Genomic DNA, 19566 nt, shown 5'->3' with positions numbered 1-19566 from the left:
TAAGCCGATCACTGCGTTTTATGTTTGTTGATAGGCCCAATCATTCGGCCCCTTATATGGCGAGCAATATTTGCCGACTGCCATTGTTACTAGCCGCGATTACACGTTGTTAGAGTATGAGGATGTGTGTGGCATGCTAACTGCCGAGTCCTTCGAATATCGAAAGCGTCTACCTTTCTTGCACAGTCGATTCAACAGCAATCGACAGAGAGGCCGACCTATATTATATTCTGTGTTCTGTTTCATGACGCGATCGGTGTCTGTTTCAAAAAAACCCTTTGGATCATGTGACATAACGAGACAGAAGCGGGAGCGCAATTCGCGAGTCGGCAAGAGGAGGTGAGAGATAGGTGTCAGGTGTTCATGACGCGGCGGTGTGTTTTCAAACCGATAAATTGATCCGACCCGCTGTTTGTTCTCGTGGTACAAGCTTCTAGCCGCCGATTGGAGTTTACGCCAGTGGAATACGCAAAAGTGTTCGTTTCGCTGAAGGTGGATTAAAAAAAAGAAGAAGAAGAATTATAGCAAGAAAGAGAAATATATGTATGATATTTAGATATATATACACACAACACACGGCGTTGGTGGAGAGTGTTTCGCGGTGTTTGTGTTGGATGCGCCACGATGCGTCTTCTTTGTTCAAAAGGCTAAGTAAACAAAAGAGCTGGGATTCGTTCGAGTGAAAACATTCGGAAGGAAAGAACGTACAGAGATCATGTTTCCCAACCGCCATCCAGTGAGTTTGTTTTATAACACCGTTTTGCTGGGGTTTTTTTTTTGAAGTCTAGCAATTGAATAACGAGTCGTGTATTTCATATATGTACAGTATGTAGGTGTGGTTCGTAAAGGGAGGTTTGTGTTTGGGGGTGTTGGAGAGGTGAGATCTGTGTCAGTCAGGGGTCACCCCAGGCTACTGTTAGATGGCGGTTGTTGGGATGGAGGCGTGTGTGTGTGTGGGGGGGGGGGGGATATTTACTTGCTGTTGCTAATGGTAACTGCAGCTAATGTTTTTATTCTGTTTATTATTGTTTAGTAACAATGTGATATTCAAATTACCATTAACAGTTATGTCTTTGCTACACGTATTGCCTTGTTCAGTTTCACATTTAAGCTAAATTTTGAGCACCCCCACCCCCTTGCTCCACGTCGTTTTCTAATTACGTCTCTATGGAGCAAAATCAATGATTGGTGTGATTATTAAATATTTAACGGGCGTTTCTCTTCATTTCTCTATATTGTTCGTTCTCTCTCTCTCTCTCTCTCCTCTCTTCTCTCTCTCTCTCCTCTCTCTCTCTCTCTCTCTCTCTCTCTCTCTCTCTCTCTCTCTCTCTCTCTCTCTCTCTCTCTCTCTCTCTGTTGGACCTAATGCCACTAATCTGGTAGTAAATTGACCCGTATTCCACCATTGCATACGTGTATTATTAAATGGTAGATCACACTTTAGAATACCTAAATCTTGGGTTTAAGTATTAAGATTATTTTGATAACCCCGGATTATCCGCGGTATTTACTCTTGTAACATCTAGGTTAACATACGGAATCACATGACGTTCCAACAAATGTTTTTTTTCAACGAGGCGGGGTTGGAGAGGGTATGGGGGTATGGTTACTGCAATGGATTTATGATAATGGTCGCCTAAATATAGCCTCGGCGAAATAGACTAGCTTTATCATTCGCGTTTGAGTCAATTTCCCCTGGAGCAACAAGATGAGGATTGTATATTGCAGCCAAGGCGGTGTATGATTAACACATGCTGATGTTGTTGACACAGTTTCGGCGGCAATGTACAAGTGGGTGTGACCTCTGCCGTTATTGCGTAAGGATATACTCATATCAGGCCCGACATTGTTCTAACCAGTTGCACTGTGGTCTACACTGGCAGATTTGTTTGTTGCCGAGTGCCCCTATTCTCTGACCTATTGTGTGAATAGGACTGTTATTGATTTTCGGCATGGGCTGTGGAAATAGCTGCTGACAGCTGTCAGTCATCACCGCATTGCGAACGCGAAACCGATGAGGGGGTGGGGCCTATTTTCCGCGCTACGTAAGTATCGCTGTCAGTAGCGTACACGTACTGGGGTTGTATTAACAGGTGTTTCGTTTGATGGGCTGTTATCACCTATAGTTATTATATACAGGAACAGTTTGGGTTATTGGCTAAAAATAGAAACAATTGCAAGCTACTATGAGAAGCTATTATAATATTTACTGAGCTGGAAAACATTGGAAGTCATCCTTGGCTCTTGCATAACTTGTGTGATAGTTAGGCTACTTTGCATACACATGATACAGTTTCTGGGATTAGGTCTAAAAAAAAAATGTTTGTTTCTGGGAACCTAACCCTACCTAGCTAAAAAAGGATGACCATAATAAAAAAAATTCTAGTGTATTATTTTTTGGGTCAATTAAAAAAAATACATATATATATATGTGAAGAGATTACATAATATTTAACATTTTATCTGGACCCATAGAGTTGAATGTAGTAACAACTAAAAAAAAAAAATTTAAAATTAACTTGGGTTTTCTTAATTATCGTCCTACCCTACTTAATTTTTTGGCATGTTCTCAGAAATATATAATTATTATTAGTATATACATGTATATATTTTGTCTTTTTATTATTATTTTTTGTTTAGACTTTAAATAAAACAAGCGTTTAATGTCAGAGAAAACGCGAGACTGAGGGAGTTTGGAGGGAGAGGAAGGGAACCGGCAGTTGTCATATACTAACTATATAGACTAAAGTTAAAACACTCAAACATACTTAAACCAATAAATAAATAAACAACAAAAAAATCCCCATTAACAGTGAATATCCGAGCAACTAGCGAACTCTGGTTCACTTCACTTGTCCAGCCCGTCTACTTGATGGTAATTTCTATCAATTTGTCTTGCCAACTGACTCCTCTGCATAGATAACCCAGTTGCTATGGTAATAAAAGTTAGTAAAAAGAGGTCATAAAAGCGGGCCCCAGGCCGTGCAATCAATACCAGCAGTGGTGTATTTCCTCGCTCGTTACAGCCACCTGACCCATGACCCGTCCCGCGAGAGTAATTCATTTCACATCACACCCACTAATTGTCTCGTGGTGGTTACACTGACATTAAAATACACTAACATTTCTACGTGTAGTGTGTGTGTGTAAGTAAGTACGTGTGTGTGTGTGTGTTGTGTGTGTGTGCAAGTACGCACATGTGTGTAAGTATGTGTGTTAGTGTGTGTGTTTGTGTATGTACATATGTGTGTGTGTGTGTGCCATCAGTCCATCTATCATCCATCCATCCATTAGTCTATCAGTCTATTCATCTATCCATCCGTCCATCCATCCATCTGTCTATCAATCATCCATCCATCCATCCATCCATCTATCCATCCATCCATCCGTCTACCAATCATCCATCCATCTATCCATCCGTCTATCAATCATCCATCCATCTATCCATCCATTCATCCATCTATCAGTCCATCCATCCATCCATCCATTCATCCATCCATTCATCCATCCGTCCATCCATCCATCCATCCATCCATCCATCCATCCGTCCACCCATCCATCCATCCGTCTATCAATCATCCATCCATCAATCATCCATCCATCCCTCTATCAATCATCCATCCATCTATCAATCATCCATCCATCCATCTACCAATCATCCATCCATCCATCCATCAATCATCCATTCATCCATCCGTCTATCAGTCATCCATCCACAAAACCAAATCTTTTATTAATTATCCCTGCTTGAATCTCTGTACTTATTTTAATAATTAGAGATTTATTGTCAAAATATATGTTTACATATGTCAACTGATAACTTGATTTCTTTTTCCTAGGGTCCCCACACCCCTGGGCAGCCCTTCAAGTTCACCATCACCGAGTCATGTGACCGGATTAAAGAGGAGTTTAGTTTTCTACAGGCTCAATATCACAGGTATGTACTACATTTATTTATTACACACCTGATCAACGTGTATCGCAAAAATATCATAATGCACACCACCAGATGCATACAGAACTTGACATCATTTTATAACATTCTCATTCCAGTCTATGTACCACGACTGATATATCAAAAGCTGTGGTATGTGCTGTCCTGTTTGGGATAGTGCACTTAAAGGATTCTTTGCTATTATTAGTATTAATGGAAAAATGTAGCAGGTTTGTAAAAAGACAAATGTAAAAAATATTACCAAATGTTTGACATCCAGTAGCCAATAAGTAATACATAAATATGCTCTAGTGGTGTTGTTAAGCAAAGCAAACTTTAATTCTTTCTAACGTTATCTGTGTGTCATCAAGATTGAACTTGTTTGGATATGTTGGATGTACATCAGTAGAAATGTCAGTCTGTACTCCTTCCCATACAGGGGGCGGGACGTAGCCCAGTGGTAAAGCGCTCGCTCGATGTGCGGTCAGTTTGGGATCGATCCCCGTTGGTGGGCCCATTGGGCTGTTTCTCGTTCCAGCCAGTGTACTACCCTGTCTGTGGGATGGTGCGCATAAAAGATCCCTTGCTGCTAATCGAAAAGAGTAACCCATGAAGTGGTGACAGCGGGTTTCCTCTCTTAATATCTGTGTGGTCCTTAACCATATGTCTGATGCCATATAATCGTAAATAAAATGTGTTGAGTGCGTAGTTAAATAAAACATTCCTTTCTTTTTTGTTTCCCATAAAGGTTTATATATTACATGTGATATGTTTTCGATGATATACCACTCACGTTTTCTTGTGATGTATTGTTGAAAACACACACTCCTAATATCAACAGTCTCTGATGGGCATTTGTTTACTGAAATATTCTGTCTATAAATATAATTTAATATACTAGTAATATATTTATATTTATTCATAACATCTACATAGTGATGAATATTCATGTGTTCAGTGTTCCCTCTAGGAATACCATCTAGTTCCCCATATTGATGGTGTTTGTCAGTGTTTATGTAGAGTTCTAGCAATGTGAAAGAAAAAAGTTAAAAGTTAAAAGTTTTTGTTTAATGCCACCACTGGAACACATTAATATATTAATCATCGACTATTGGATATCAAACAGTTGGTACATTTTATTTACATATTCTTAGAGGAAACTGGCTTAATTTTTTCACTAGCAGCAAGGGAGGTTTCTAAAAATATTTTATATGCATTTTCCCACAGATAGCCAGGGCAGTACATACCATGGTCTTTAAAATACCAGTCATGGAGCACTGGTTGGGACATGGGGAGTGGGGGAGGAGGACTAGTTAGACAATGGGTCGACTTGTTTGGTTCAATCTTACAATGCAAGCACTTTAGGCCAATACTCTAATGAAAGAGAGAAGGAAAAAAACAAAATGTTTTATTTAACGACACACTAAACACATTTTTATTTGCAGTTATATGCTTAAAAATGACACAAATGAGAGCTACTCGTTAGCAGTAAAGGATCTTTTATATGCACCATCCCACATCCTTTGTTATATTAGTTGTGGAGCACTAAATAGCGCCCCAGCTTAATGGGTAAAAGGCAAAGAAATTTGGATTTCAAAATTGGGGAATTAAAAATGAGTTAATCTTTGGAAATTGTTCCAAATATCAAAGTAAGTGCAGCAACATAAGTGATAAAACCCTGAGACAACTGCCCTCCCCCACCCCCACCACCACCCACCCTCTGTGTTAAAGTCTGGAATGGCCCTAAAGCATATCTCTTAACATCTACAATTTGAACATTCAAACATATCAGCAGAATGTTAAACATGTCTTCTTGTCCACATTCCTAAACCATGACTCCCACGCTGCTATTGTCACACTATCAGAGAATGCTGTTCAGATTAAACAGTTTGCATTCCTTTAAGTCGTAGACCTTAATTTTAACCCCTGAAAACAGAAAAAAACCCCACCCCACCCTGAGTTTGGTTAATCTACAAACCTACAATACATCTGGATAAAGTTACTATCGTGCGAAATGAGAGTCTATGACATTAAAACGGAAATATTCTCTAAAAACAGACTATAGCTCGTCTCCATAACCATTAACCCAATAGCCGATGTATTTTTCTGCTGGGGTGTTGTTAAACATTCATTCATTCATTCATTCATTCATTCATTCATTCATTCATTCATTCATTCATTCATTCATTCATTCATTCATTCCATAACCATTACTTCTTAGAGAGACATGCGTTTTTAGTACATGTATTATAAAAATGGATTTTGTGGTATTACAAATTCCAGGATGACTATAGTCCTTCCCACAAAGATAGCATTTTTCCATAATATGGAGTTTACTACAAGTTATTTATTTCTGAGCAAATTGATTTATAAATTCCATACAAATATAGTTGGGGTTTTTGGGGGTTTTTTTTCATTCTTTCCAAAACATTTTATAGCACTCACAGCTGTATCTCCCTGTTGCCATCTCCCAAACCCCATATCACCTCCTTAGTCCTCACAGCTGTATCTCCCTGTTGCCCCCCCCCCCCCCCCATATCACCTCCTTACAGTCCTCACAGCTGTATCTCCCTGTTGCCCTCCACCCCCCCATATCACCTCCTTACAGTCCTCACAGCTGTATCTCCCTGTTGCCCCCCCCATATCACCTCCTTACAGTCCTCACAGCTGTATCTCCATGTTGCCCTCCAGCCCCCATATCACCTCCTTACAGTCCTCACAGCTGTATCTCCATGTTGCCCTCTACCCCCCATATCACCTCCTTACAGTCCTCACAGCTGTATCTCCCTGTTGCCCCCCCCCCATATCACCTCCTTACAGTCCTCACAGCTGTATCTCCCTGTTGCCCTCCACCCCCCATATCACCTCCTTACAGTCCTCACAGCTGTATCTCCATGTTGCCCTCCACCCCCATATCACCTCCTTACAGTCCTCACAGCTGTATCTCCATGTTAACCCCACCCTCATATCACCTCCTTACAGTCCTCACAGCTGTATCTCCCTGTTGGCCTCCACCCCTATATCACCTCCTTACAGTCCTCACAGCTGTATCTCCATGTTAACCCCACCCCCATATCACCTCCTTACAGTCCTCACAGCTGTATCTCCATTTTAACCCCACCCCTATATCACCTCCTTACAGTCCTCACAGCTGTATCTCCATGTTAACCCCACCCCCATATCACCTCCTTACAGTCCTCACAGCTGTATCTCCATGTTAACCCCACCCCCATATCACCTCCTTACAGTCCTCACAGCTGTATCTCCATGTTGCCCTCCACCCCCATATCACCTCCTTACAGTCCTCACAGCTGTATCTCCATGTTGCCCTCCACCCCCATATCACCTCCTTACAGTCCTCACAGCTGTATCTCCATGTTGCCCTCCACCCCCATATCACCTCCTTACAGTCCTCACAGCTGTATCTCCATGTTGCCCCCCCCCTATCACCTCCTTACAGTCCTCACAGCTGTATCTCCCTGTTGCCCTCCACCCCCCCATATCACCTCCTTACAGTCCTCACAGCTGTATCTCCCTGTTGCCCCCCCCATATCACCTCCTTACAGTCCTCACAGCTGTATCTCCATGTTGCCCTCCAGCCCCCATATCACCTCCTTACAGTCCTCACAGCTGTATCTCCATGTTGCCCTCTACCCCCCATATCACCTCCTTACAGTCCTCACAGCTGTATCTCCCTGTTGCCCCCCCCATATCACCTCCTTACAGTCCTCACAGCTGTATCTCCCTGTTGCCCTCCACCCCCCATATCACCTCCTTACAGTCCTCACAGCTGTATCTCCATGTTGCCCTCCACCCCCATATCACCTCCTTACAGTCCTCACAGCTGTATCTCCATGTTAACCCCACCCTCATATCACCTCCTTACAGTCCTCACAGCTGTATCTCCTGTTGGCCTCCACCCCTATATCACCTCCTTACAGTCCTCACAGCTGTATCTCATGTTAACCCCACCCCCATATCACCTCCTTACAGTCCTCACAGCTGTATCTCCATTTTAACCCCACCCCTATATCACCTCCTTACAGTCCTCACAGCTGTATCTCCATGTTAACCCCACCCCCATATCACCTCCTTACAGTCCTCACAGCTGTATCTCCATGTTAACCCCACCCCCATATAACCTCCTTACAGTCCTCACAGCTGTATCTCCATGTTGCCCTCCACCCCCATATCACCTCCTTACAGTCCTCACAGCTGTATCTCCATGTTGCCCTCCACCCCCATATCACCTCCTTACAGTCCTCACAGCTGTATCTCCATGTTGCCCTCCACCCCCCATATCACCTCCTTACAGTCCTCACAGCTGTATCTCCATGTTGCCCCCCCCCTATCACCTCCTTACAGTCCTCACAGCTGTATCTCCCTGTTGCCCTCCACCCCCCATATCACCTCCTTACAGTCCTCACAGCTGTATCTCCATGTTGCCCTCCACCCCCATATCACCTCCTTACAGTCCTCACAACTGTATCTCCATGTTAACCCCACCCCCATATCACCTCCTTACAGTCCTCACAGCTGTATCTCCCTGTTGCCCTCCACCCCCCATATCACCTCCTTACAGTCCTCACAGCTGTATCTCCATGTTAACCCCACCCCCATATCACCTCCTTACAGTCCTCACAGCTGTATCTCCATGTTAACCCCACCCCCATATCACCTCCTTACAGTCCTCACAGCTGTATCTCCCTGTTGCCCTCCATCCACTCACCCATATCACCTCCTTACAGTCCTCACAGCTATATCTCCATGTTAACCCCACCCCCATATCACCTCCTTACAGTCCTCAAAGCTGTATCTCCATGTTAACCCCACCCCATATCACCTCCTTACAGTCCTCACAGCTGTATCTCCATGTTAACCCCACCCCTATATCACCTCCTTACAGTCCTCACAGCTGTATCTCCATGTTAACCCCACCCCCATATCACCTCCTTACAGTCCTCACAGCTGTATCTCCATGTTAACCCCACCCCCATATCACCTCCTTACAGTCCTCACAGCTGTATCTCCATGTTAACCCCACCCCCCATATCACCTCCTTACAGTCCTCACAGCTGTATCTCCATGTTAACCCCACCCCCATATCACCTCCTTACAGTCCTCACAGCTATATCTCCATGTTAACCCCACCCCCATATCACCTCCTTACAGTCCTCACAGCTGTATCTCCATGTTAACCCCACCCCCCATATCACCTCCTTACAGTCCTCACAGCTGTATCTCCATTTTAACCCCACCCCCATATCACCTCCTTACAGTCCTCACAGCTGTATCTCCATGTTGCCCTCCACCCCCCATATCACCTCCTTACAGTCCTCACAGCTATATCTCCATGTTAACCCCACCCCCATATCACCTCCTTACAGTCCTCACAGCTGTATCTCCATGTTAACCCCACCCCCATATCACCTCCTTACAGTCCTCACAGCTGTATCTCCATGTTAACCCCACCCCCCATATCACCTCCTTACAGTCCTCACAGCTGTATCTCCATGTTAACCCCACCCCCATATCACCTCCTTACAGTCCTCACAGCTGTATCTCCCTGTTGCCCTCCACCCCCCATATCACCTCCTTACAGTCCTCACAGCTGTATCTCCATGTTAACCCCACCCCCATATCACCTCCTTACAGTCCTCACAGCTGTATCTCCATGTTAACCCACCCCCATATCACCTCCTTACAGTCCTCACAGCTGTATCTCCATGTTAACCCCACCCCCATATCACCTCCTTACAGTCCTCACAGCTGTATCTCCATGTTAACCCCACCCCCTATATCACCTCCTTACAGTCCTCACAGCTGTATCTCCATGTCGCCCTCCACCTCCCATATCACCTCCTTACAGTCCTCACAGCTGTATCTCCCTGTTGCCCTCCACCTCCCATATCACCTCCTTACAGTCTTCACAGCTGTATCTCCATGTTTGCCTCCACCCATATCACCTCCTTACAGTCCTCACAGCTGTATCTCCCTGTTGCCCTCCACTCCCCATATCACCTCCTTAAAGTCCTCACAGCTGTATCTCCCTGTTGCCTTCCACCCCCCACCCCCCATATCACCTCCTTACAGTCCTCACAGCTGTATCTCCCTGTTGCCCTCCATCCACTCACCCATATCACCTCCTTACAGTCCTCACAGCTGTATCTCCCTGTTGTCCTCCATCCACTCACCCATATCACCTCCTTACAGTCCTCACAGCTGTATCTCCCTGTTGCCCTCCATCCACTCACCCATATCACCTCCTTACAGTCCTCACAGCTGTATCTCCCTGTTGCCCTCCATCCACTCACCCATATCACCTCCTTACAGTCCTCACAGCTGTATCTCCCTGTTGCCCTCCATCCACTCACCCATATCACCTCCTTACAGTCCTCACAGCTGTATCTCCCTGTTGCCCTCCATCCACTCACCCATATCACCTCCTTACAGTCCTCACAGCTGTATCTCCCTGTTAATCCCACCCCATATCACCTCCTTAGTCCTCACAGCTGTATCTCCATGTTTGCCTCCACCCATATCACCTCCTTAAAGTCCTCACAGCTGTATCTCCCTGTTGCCTTCCACCCCCCCCCCCATATCACCTCCTTACAGTCCTCACAGCTGTATCTCCCTGTTGCCCTCCATCCACTCACCCATATCACCTCCTTACAGTCCTCACAGCTGTATCTCCCTGTTGCCCTCCATCCACTCACCCATATCACCTCCTTACAGTCCTCACAGCTGTATCTCCCTGTTGCCCTCCATCCACTCACCCATATCACCTCCTTACAGTCCTCACAGCTGTATCTCCCTGTTGCCCTCCATCCACTCACCCATATCACCTCCTTACAGTCCTCACAGCTGTATCTCCTGTTGCCCTCCATCCACTCACCCATATCACCTCCTTACAGTCCTCACAGCTGTATCTCCCTGTTGCCCTCCATCACTCACCCATATCACCTCCTTACAGTCCTCACAGCTGTATCTCCCTGTTGCCCTCCATCCACTCACCCATATCACCTCCTTACAGTCCTCACAGCTGAATCTCCCTGTTGCCCTCCATCCACTCACCCATATCACCTCCTTACAGTCCTCACAGCTGTATCTCCCTGTTGCCCTCCATCCACTCACCCATATCACCTCCTTACAGTCCTCACAGCTGTATCTCCCTGTTAACCCCAAAAGGGTCAGAGGTGATGTCACGTCAGTGCCCTGCCTGTAAAACTAACGCACCAAGCGTGACAAATGATTGGATTGTGATTCACGGCAGCGCAGCCGATCGATATGCAGTTGTGACTCGACACTCCACTCGTGATCCACGCGGTTATTCGATAGGGACCATCGATTTAATGACAACTTATAGATATTGTTCAGACCAGACTAGGCGGTAAATGAACCCTCCCTTACATTACTGGGGATTCAGTGAAGTTGTGTTACTTTTTCCTGCGAATGGCTTTTTTTTTCTTCTTTTTTTCTTTTTCTTTTTTTGTCATTCTTTGTTAAAGCTGTAGTGCTCCATGAGGTTTGTGGTTAAGTTGTCAGGGATTGAAATTGTTTTGCATGTACCAGACTAATGTGATTACCAAAATAAGAAGTGGAAATTATTAAAACTTATGTAATCAGTGTCATAAAATGTACATGTATGTACATGATTTCTCAATAAATAAAGATCTTAGACATAATTCATGCTCCTTTTTAATTCACATAAACATATATAGATAGGTAGGTAGGTAGATATAGAGATAGACACAGATGGATGGATGGACAGAGAGGACAGGCAGATATTTTTAGATAGGCTCAGACAGATAGATAGATAGCATAAAATAATTGAATGGGGGGGTGGGATGGCAACAGCTGTTTGGTAGTGATACAAATATGAATAAATTTTGTTCAGATTTGGGCATTTTCGTTTAATTCGAGCATGGCAGGATGTAGCCCAGTGGTAAAACACACACCTGATGCATGGTCAGTATATGATCGATCCCCATCAGTGGGCCCATTGGACTATTTCTAGTTCCAGCCAGTGCACCACAACTGGTATATCAAAGGCTGTGGTATGTGCTGTCCTGTCTGTGGGATAATGCATATAAAAGATCCCTTGCTACTAATGAAAAAAAATGTAGCGGGTTTCCTCTTTATGACTGTATCAGAAATGACCATATCAGTGTTCGAGATTAAAAAATTTGGCCAGTATCCCAGTTGGATACTAACATTTCAAAATCTGGTATCCCACCTGAGAATTTAGTATTATATGGCATCCAGGTGGGATACTGGGTTCTTGAAGTCTGGTATCCAAAATTAAATTCTGGTATCCCCGGGATATCGGGATACCGTTAATCTCGAACACTGCATATGTTTGACATCCAATAGCCGATGATTAATAAATGAATGTGCTCGAGTGGTGTCGTTATACAAAATAAACTTTAATTCGGGCATAAATCAACCTGCTCAACCCCCACCCCACCCACCCCACCCACCTCACCCACCCCGCTTCCGTATACCTATACTTAGCATGTGAATTTTTTAAAGAATTAAATATTAATGCTCAATAAGGTAATAATATCATAAATGGCTTCCCATAATTTAAGTTAGCAGAGGCAGATCTAGGGGGAGGCCCCAGTGGCCCACCCCACCCTAAATTTTGCGAGTTATAATTTTATTACTGGTATATATTAATTTCACCCCCCTCCATACCTCCCCCAAAGTTCTGTTGGCATTCCTCCTCATGTCATTGGACCCCCCCCCCCCCCCTTCCTAAATGAATTTTCTGGATCTACCACTGGTTAGGGGTGCAATGAATCACTCCCCTCAATTTTTATTTTATTTTTTATGGCTAGGTGTGAAACCATGTGAAAAAGCAACCTAGTACACTGACAGTGCCAGCATGCAGCACCCAGTTTCTCTGTTTATTCATTTAGCTCTTTATCTGGTGGATAGTTTAGACATCATGGCGGTCTTGTGACCTATAAATGTCAGAGTAAACAGATGGGTCTCACACCAGGCTTTTCAACACATCTCACTTATTCAGCTTCATCTAAGAGAAATGTACATTTTTCTCACTCAAGACGTTATAAATGTTGCCATTTTTAACCCCACCCCCATATCACCTCCTTACAGTCCTCACAGCTGTATCTCCTGACAACTGCCCTCCCCCACCCCCACCACCACCCACCCTCTGTGTAAAGTCTGGAATGGCCCCTAAAGCATATCTCTTAACATCTACAATTTGAACATTCAAACATATCAGCAGAATGTTAAACACGTCTTCTTGTCCACATTCCTAAACCATGACTCCCACGCTGCTATTGTCACACTATCAGAGAATGCTGTTCAGATTAAACAGTTTGCATTCCTTTAAGTCGTAGACCTTAATTTTAACCCTGAAAACAGAAAAAAAACCCACCCCACCCTGAGTTTGGTTAATCTACAAACCTACAATACATCTGGATAAAGTTACTATCGTGCGAAATGAGAGTCTATGACATTAAAACGGAAATATTCTCTAAAAAACAGACTATAGCTCGTCTCCATAACCATTAACCCAATAGCCGATGTATTTTTCTGCTGGGGTGTTGTTAAACATTCATTCATTCATTCATTCATTCATTCATTCATTCATTCATTCATTCATTCATTCATTCATTCATTCCATAACCATTACTTCTTAGAGAGACATGCGTTTTTAGTACATGTATTATAAAAATGGATTTTGTGGTATTACAAATTCCAGGATGACTATAGTCCTTCCCACAAAGATAGCATTTTTCCATAATATGGAGTTTACTACAAGTTATTTATTTCTGAGCAAATTGATTTATAAATTCCATACAAATATAGTTGGGGGTTTTTGGGTTTTTTTTTCATTCTTTCCAAAACATTTTATAGCACTCACAGCTGTATCTCCCTGTTGCCATCTCCCAACCCCCATATCACCTCCTTAGTCCTCACAGCTGTATCTCCCTGTTGCCCCCCCCCATATCACCTCCTTACAGTCCTCACAGCTGTATCTCCGTTGCCCTCCACCCCCCATATCACCTCCTTACAGTCCTCACAGCTGTATCTCCATGTTAACCCCACCCCATATCACCTCCTTACAGTCCTCACAGCTGTATCTCCCTGTTGCCCTCCACCCCTATATCACCTCCTTACAGTCCTCACAGCTGTATCTCCCTGTTGCCCTCCACCCCTATATCACCTCCTTACAGTCCTCACAGCTGTATCTCCCTGTTGCCCTCCACCCCTATATCACCTCCTTACAGTCCTCACAGCTGTATCTCCATGTCGCCCCTCACCCCCCCCCCCCCATATCACCTCCTTACAGTCCTCACAGCTGTATCTCCCTGTTGCCCTCCACCCCCCATATCACCTCCTTACAGTCCTCACAGCTGTATCTCCATGTCGCCCTCCCCCCCCCATATCACCTCCTTACAGTCCTCACAGCTGTATCTCCCTGTTGCCCTCCACCCCCCATATCACCTCCTTACAGTCCTCACAGCTGTATCTCCCTGTTGCCCTCCACCCCATATCACCTCCTTACAGTCCTCACAGCTGTATCTCCCTGTTGCCCTCCACCCCTATATCACCTCCTTACAGTCCTCACAGCTGTATCTCCATGTCGCCCTCCACCCTATATCACCTCCTTACAGTCCTCACAGCTGTATCTCCCTGTTGCCCTCTCCACCTCCCATATCACCTCCTTACAGTCTTCACAGCTGTATCTCCCTGTTGCCTTCCACCCCCCATATCACCTCCTTACAGTCCTCACAGCTGTATCTCCCTGTTGCCCTCCACCCCCCATATCACCTCCTTACAGTCCTCACAGCTGTATCTCCCTGTTGCCCTCCACCCCTATATCACCTCCTTACAGTCCTCACAGCTGTATCTCCCTGTTGCCCTCCACCCCTATATCACCCCCTTACAGTCCTCACAGCTGTATCTCCATGTCGCCCTCCACCCCTATATCACCTCCTTACAGTCCTCACAGCTGTATCTCCCTGTTGCCCTCCACCTCCCATATCACCTCCTTACAGTCTTCACAGCTGTATCTCCATGTCGCCCTCCACCTCCCATATCACCTCCTTACAGTCTTCACAGCTGTATCTCCCTGTTGCCTTCCACCCCCCATATCACCTCCTTACAGTCCTCACAGCTGTATCTCCCTGTTGCCTTCCACCCCCCATATCACCTCCTTACAGTCCTCACAGCTGTATCTCCCTGTTGCCCTCCACCCCCCATATCACCTCCTTACAGTCCTCACAGCTGTATCTCCCTGTTGCCCTCCACCCCTATATCACCTCCTTACAATCCTCACAGCTGTATCTCCCTGTTGCCCTCCACCCCTATATCACCCCCTTACAGTCCTCACAGCTGTATCTCCATGTCGCCCTCCACCCATATATCACCTCCTTACAGTCCTCACAGCTGTATCTCCCTGTTGCCCTCCACCTCCCATATCACCTCCTTAAAGTCCTCACAGCTGTATCTCCCTGTTGCCTTCCACCCCCCATATCACCTCCTTACAGTCCTCACAGCTGTATCTCCCTGTTGCCCTCCACCCCCCCCATATCACCTCCTTACAGTCCTCACAGCTGTATCTCCCTGTTAATCCCACCCCCATATCACCTCCTTAGTCCTCACAGCTGTATCTCCATGTTAGCCTCCACCCATCACCTCCTTACAGTCCTCACAGCTGTATCTCCCTGTTGCCCTCCATCCACTCACCCATATCACCTCCTTACAGTCCTCACAGCTGTATCTCCCTGTTAACCCCAAAAGGGTCAGAGGTGATGTCACGTCAGTGCCCTGCCTGTAAAACTAACGCACCAAGCGTGACAAATGATTGGATTGTGATTCACGGCAGCGCAGCCGATCGATATGCAGTTGTGACTCGACACTCCACTCGTGATCCACGCGGTTATTCGATAGGGACCATCGATTTAATGACAACTTATAGATATTGTTCAGACCAGACTAGGCGGTAAATGAACCCTCCCTTACATTACTGGGGATTCAGTGAAGTTGTGTTACTTTTTCCTGCGAATGGCTTTTTTGTGTGTCTTTTTTTCTTTCTTTTTTTTGTCATTCTTTGTTAAAGCCGTAGTGCTCCATGAGGTTTGTGGTTAAGTTGTCAGGGATTGAAATTGTTTTGCATGTACCAGACTAATGTGATTACCAAAATAAGAAGTGGAAATTATTAAAACTTATGTAATCAGTGTCAGAAAATGTACATGTATGTACATGATTTCTCAATAAATAAAGATCTTAGACATAATTCATGCTCCTTTTTAATTCACATAAACATATATAGATAGGTAGGTAGGTAGATATAGAGATAGACACAGATGGATGGATGGACAGAGAGGACAGGCAGATATTTTTAGATAGGCTCAGACAGATAGATAGATAGCATAAAATAATTGAATGGGGGGGGGGGGGGGAATGGCAACAGCTGTTTGGTAGTGATACAAATATGAATAAATTTTGTTCAGATTTGGGCATTTTCGTTTAATTCGAGCATGGCAGGATGTAGCTCAGTGGTAAAACACACACCTGATGCATGGTCAGTCTATGATCAATCCCCATCGGTGGGCCTATTGGACTATTTCTAGTTCCAGCCAGTGCACCACAACTGGTATATCAAAGGCTGTGGTATGTGCTGTCCTGTCTGTGGGATAATGCATATAAAAGATCCCTTGCTACTAATGAATTTTTTTTTAGCAGGTTTCCTCTCTATGACTGTATCAGAAATGACCATATCAGTGTTCGAGATTAAAAAATTTGGCCAGTATCCCAGTTGGATACTAACATTTCAAAATCTGGTATCCCACCTGAGAATTTAGTATTATATGGCATCCAGGTGGGATACTGGGTTCTTGAAGTCTGGTATCCAAAATTAAATTCTGGTATCCCCGGGATATCGGGATACCGTTAATCTCGAACACTGCATATGTTTGACATCCAATAGCCGATGATTAATAAATGAATGTGCTCGAGTGGTGTCGTTATACAAAATAAACTTTAATTCGGGCATAAATCAACCTGCTCAACCCCCACCCCACCCACCCCACCCACCTCACCCACCCCGCTTCCGTATACCTATACTTAGCATGTGAATTTTTTAAAGAATTAAATATTAATGCTCAATAAGGTAATAATATCATAAATGGCTTCCCATAATTTAAGTTAGCAGAGGCAGATCTAGGGGGAGGCCCCAGTGGCCCACCCCACCCTAAATTTTGCGAGTTATAATTTTATTACTGGTATATATTAATTTTCACCCCCCTCCATACCTCCCCCAAAGTTCTGTTGGCATTCCTCCTCATGTCATTGGACCCCCCCCCCCCCCCCCCTTCCTAAATGAATTTTCTGGATCTACCACTGGTTAGGGGTGCAATGAATCACTCCCCTCAATTTTTATTTTATTTTTATGGCTAGGTGTGAAACCATGTGAAAAAGCAACCTAGTACACTGACAGTGCCAGCATGCAGCACCCAGTTTCTCTGTTTATTCATTTAGCTCTTTATCTGGTGGATAGTTTAGACATCATGGCGGTCTTGTGACCTATAAATGTCAGAGTAAACAGATGGGTCTCACACCAGGCTTTTCAACACATCTCACTTATTCAGCTTCATCTAAGAGAAATGTACATTTTTCTCACTCAAGACGTTATAAATGTTGCCATTTTTGAGTGGTTTTTTGGTTGAAAACTCCACAAATTGTGTTAACATTTTGTGGTAAATTAGCACATAATATTTGATTGAACATTGACGTGTATATATCCCCCGTCCCTCAAGAAAGTAAAGTTGAGAAAATATATAATACCACTGTTTTGTGTTAGAGAGTATTAACAATGTGTGTTGTATGGAAGCAGTTAGCAATAAGCACTGATAGCAATAACATAAAGAAAGAAAGAAATGTTTTATTTAACAACACACTCAACACATTTTATTTACGGTTATATGGCGTCAGACATATGGTTACGGATAACATAGATATTGAGAGAGGAAACCCACTGCCGCAACTTCATGGGCTACTCTTTTCGATTAGCAGCAAGAGATCTTTATATGCACCATCCCACAGACAGGATAGCACATACCAGAGCCTTTGATATGCCAGTCGTGGTGCACTGGCTGGAACGAGAAATAGCACAATGGGGCCACCAACGGGGATCAATCTCACACCGATCGTGCATCAAGTGAGCGCTGTACCACTGGGCTACATCCCACAAGGCCTCAACATGATTGTAATATATTGAAAAAAATATCGATCCCACACTGACCGCAAATGGAGCGAGCGCTGTACCACTGGACTATGTCCCACTCCTGATAACATAAAGAGTTTATTAAAGCTGTAGGTGTGTTTGTATTTTGCATATGATGTTACAGTTAATATTAATATGGTGGTAATGCAAAACAATAGCAGGTTTAAAGGTCATACTTTAATCACATACCATATTGAGGCCAGTAAACAAAAAACCTGCATCATTTGACACATCGAAGGTCATGGTATGTACTGTCCTATCTGTGGGGAAAGTGCATATAAAAGACCTTTTCCACCAATCAAAAAAATGTATCAGGTTTCAAAGACTGTCAGAATTATCAAATATTTGATGACATCTGATAGCCAATGATTGCTTCATCTTTGGTTTCTAGGGATTTACATTCATAAATCATTCACATTTCAGGGCTTCAGTTTAAGAATTTGCCTCCCACAGCAATTTAAAAACAAAATTGCCATGGGTATCATGGCCCACCGACGACAATCTAAAGCCTGCCTATGGCAATAAGGGTTTTTAAAAAGACTTTTGCAGCAAATAAATAAGACTGAAGGGTTATTTTGCTGTATGTATATTTTAAATGTACTAATGGTATATACTGGCAGATAATGAAAACCAAGCGTAAACATTTTGCCATCATTGTGGAGCTTTAATGATGGCACTTTTGTAATTGCTGTCGTTAAGTTCAAGCCCTGCATTGGTCATTTTGGTTTACTCAAAAATAAAATGGGTTTGTCCCAGTTTTCAACTGGCACATGTACAGGAATTTGTGCAGGAGGAGGAGTCTAGACTGAGGCGAGTGAAGTTTATAGGGGTTCAAATCATACTCCGGAGAATAAACTATATTGAAATTATTTTTTAGATTAGCTTGAGCACAGGGGTGGGTGGATGGGGTTTGACCTGCCACCTACACATGCACCTGTTCAATGATCAGAAAGAAAGAAAGAATCAATAATTTTTTTTATTTAATGACACATTCAGCACATTTTTATTTATGGTTATATGGTGTCAGACATATGTTTAAGGACCAAACAGACATTGAGAGAGGAAACCCGCTGTCGCCACTTCATGGGCTACTCTTTTCGATTAGCAGCAAGGGATCTTTTATATGCATCATCCCATAGACAGGGTAGTACATACCACGGGCCTTTGTTATACCAGTCGTGGTGCACTGGCTGGAACGAGAAATAGCACAATGGGGCCACCAACGGGATCAATCTCACACCGATCGTGCATCGAGCGAGCGCTGTACCACTGGGCTACATCCCACAAGGCCTCAACATGATTGTAATATATTGAAAAAAAAGACAATTTGCTTGAGCAGGTGGGAGGGAGAGGGGTTCCCACCCCTGAA

The 19566-nt window shown here is 44.0% G+C and overlaps 1 protein-coding gene across 2 annotated transcripts in view; it reads left to right on the top strand.

Annotated features, from left to right (window-relative positions):
* Positions 1 to 381: 381 nt before the first annotated feature.
* The window catches only part of LOC121386220 (transducin-like enhancer protein 4), a 96861-nt gene continuing 77676 nt past the window's right edge, over positions 382 to 19566 (top strand). For both annotated transcript variants that reach the window (XM_041517062.1, XM_041517054.1), the window contains exons 1-2: positions 382 to 736; positions 3840 to 3937. In XM_041517062.1, the coding sequence (XP_041372996.1) occupies positions 716 to 736; positions 3840 to 3937 (119 nt within the window). In that variant the 5' untranslated portion in view covers positions 382 to 715. The remainder of the gene's footprint in view (positions 737 to 3839; positions 3938 to 19566) is intronic.

The sequence above is a fragment of the Gigantopelta aegis genome, chromosome 2 (assembly GCF_016097555.1).
Source record: "Gigantopelta aegis isolate Gae_Host chromosome 2, Gae_host_genome, whole genome shotgun sequence".
Classification (NCBI taxonomy): domain Eukaryota; kingdom Metazoa; phylum Mollusca; class Gastropoda; order Neomphalida; family Peltospiridae; genus Gigantopelta; species Gigantopelta aegis.
Note: the sequence above shows the minus strand (reverse complement) of the source record. Positions and strands in the feature narration are given on the sequence as shown.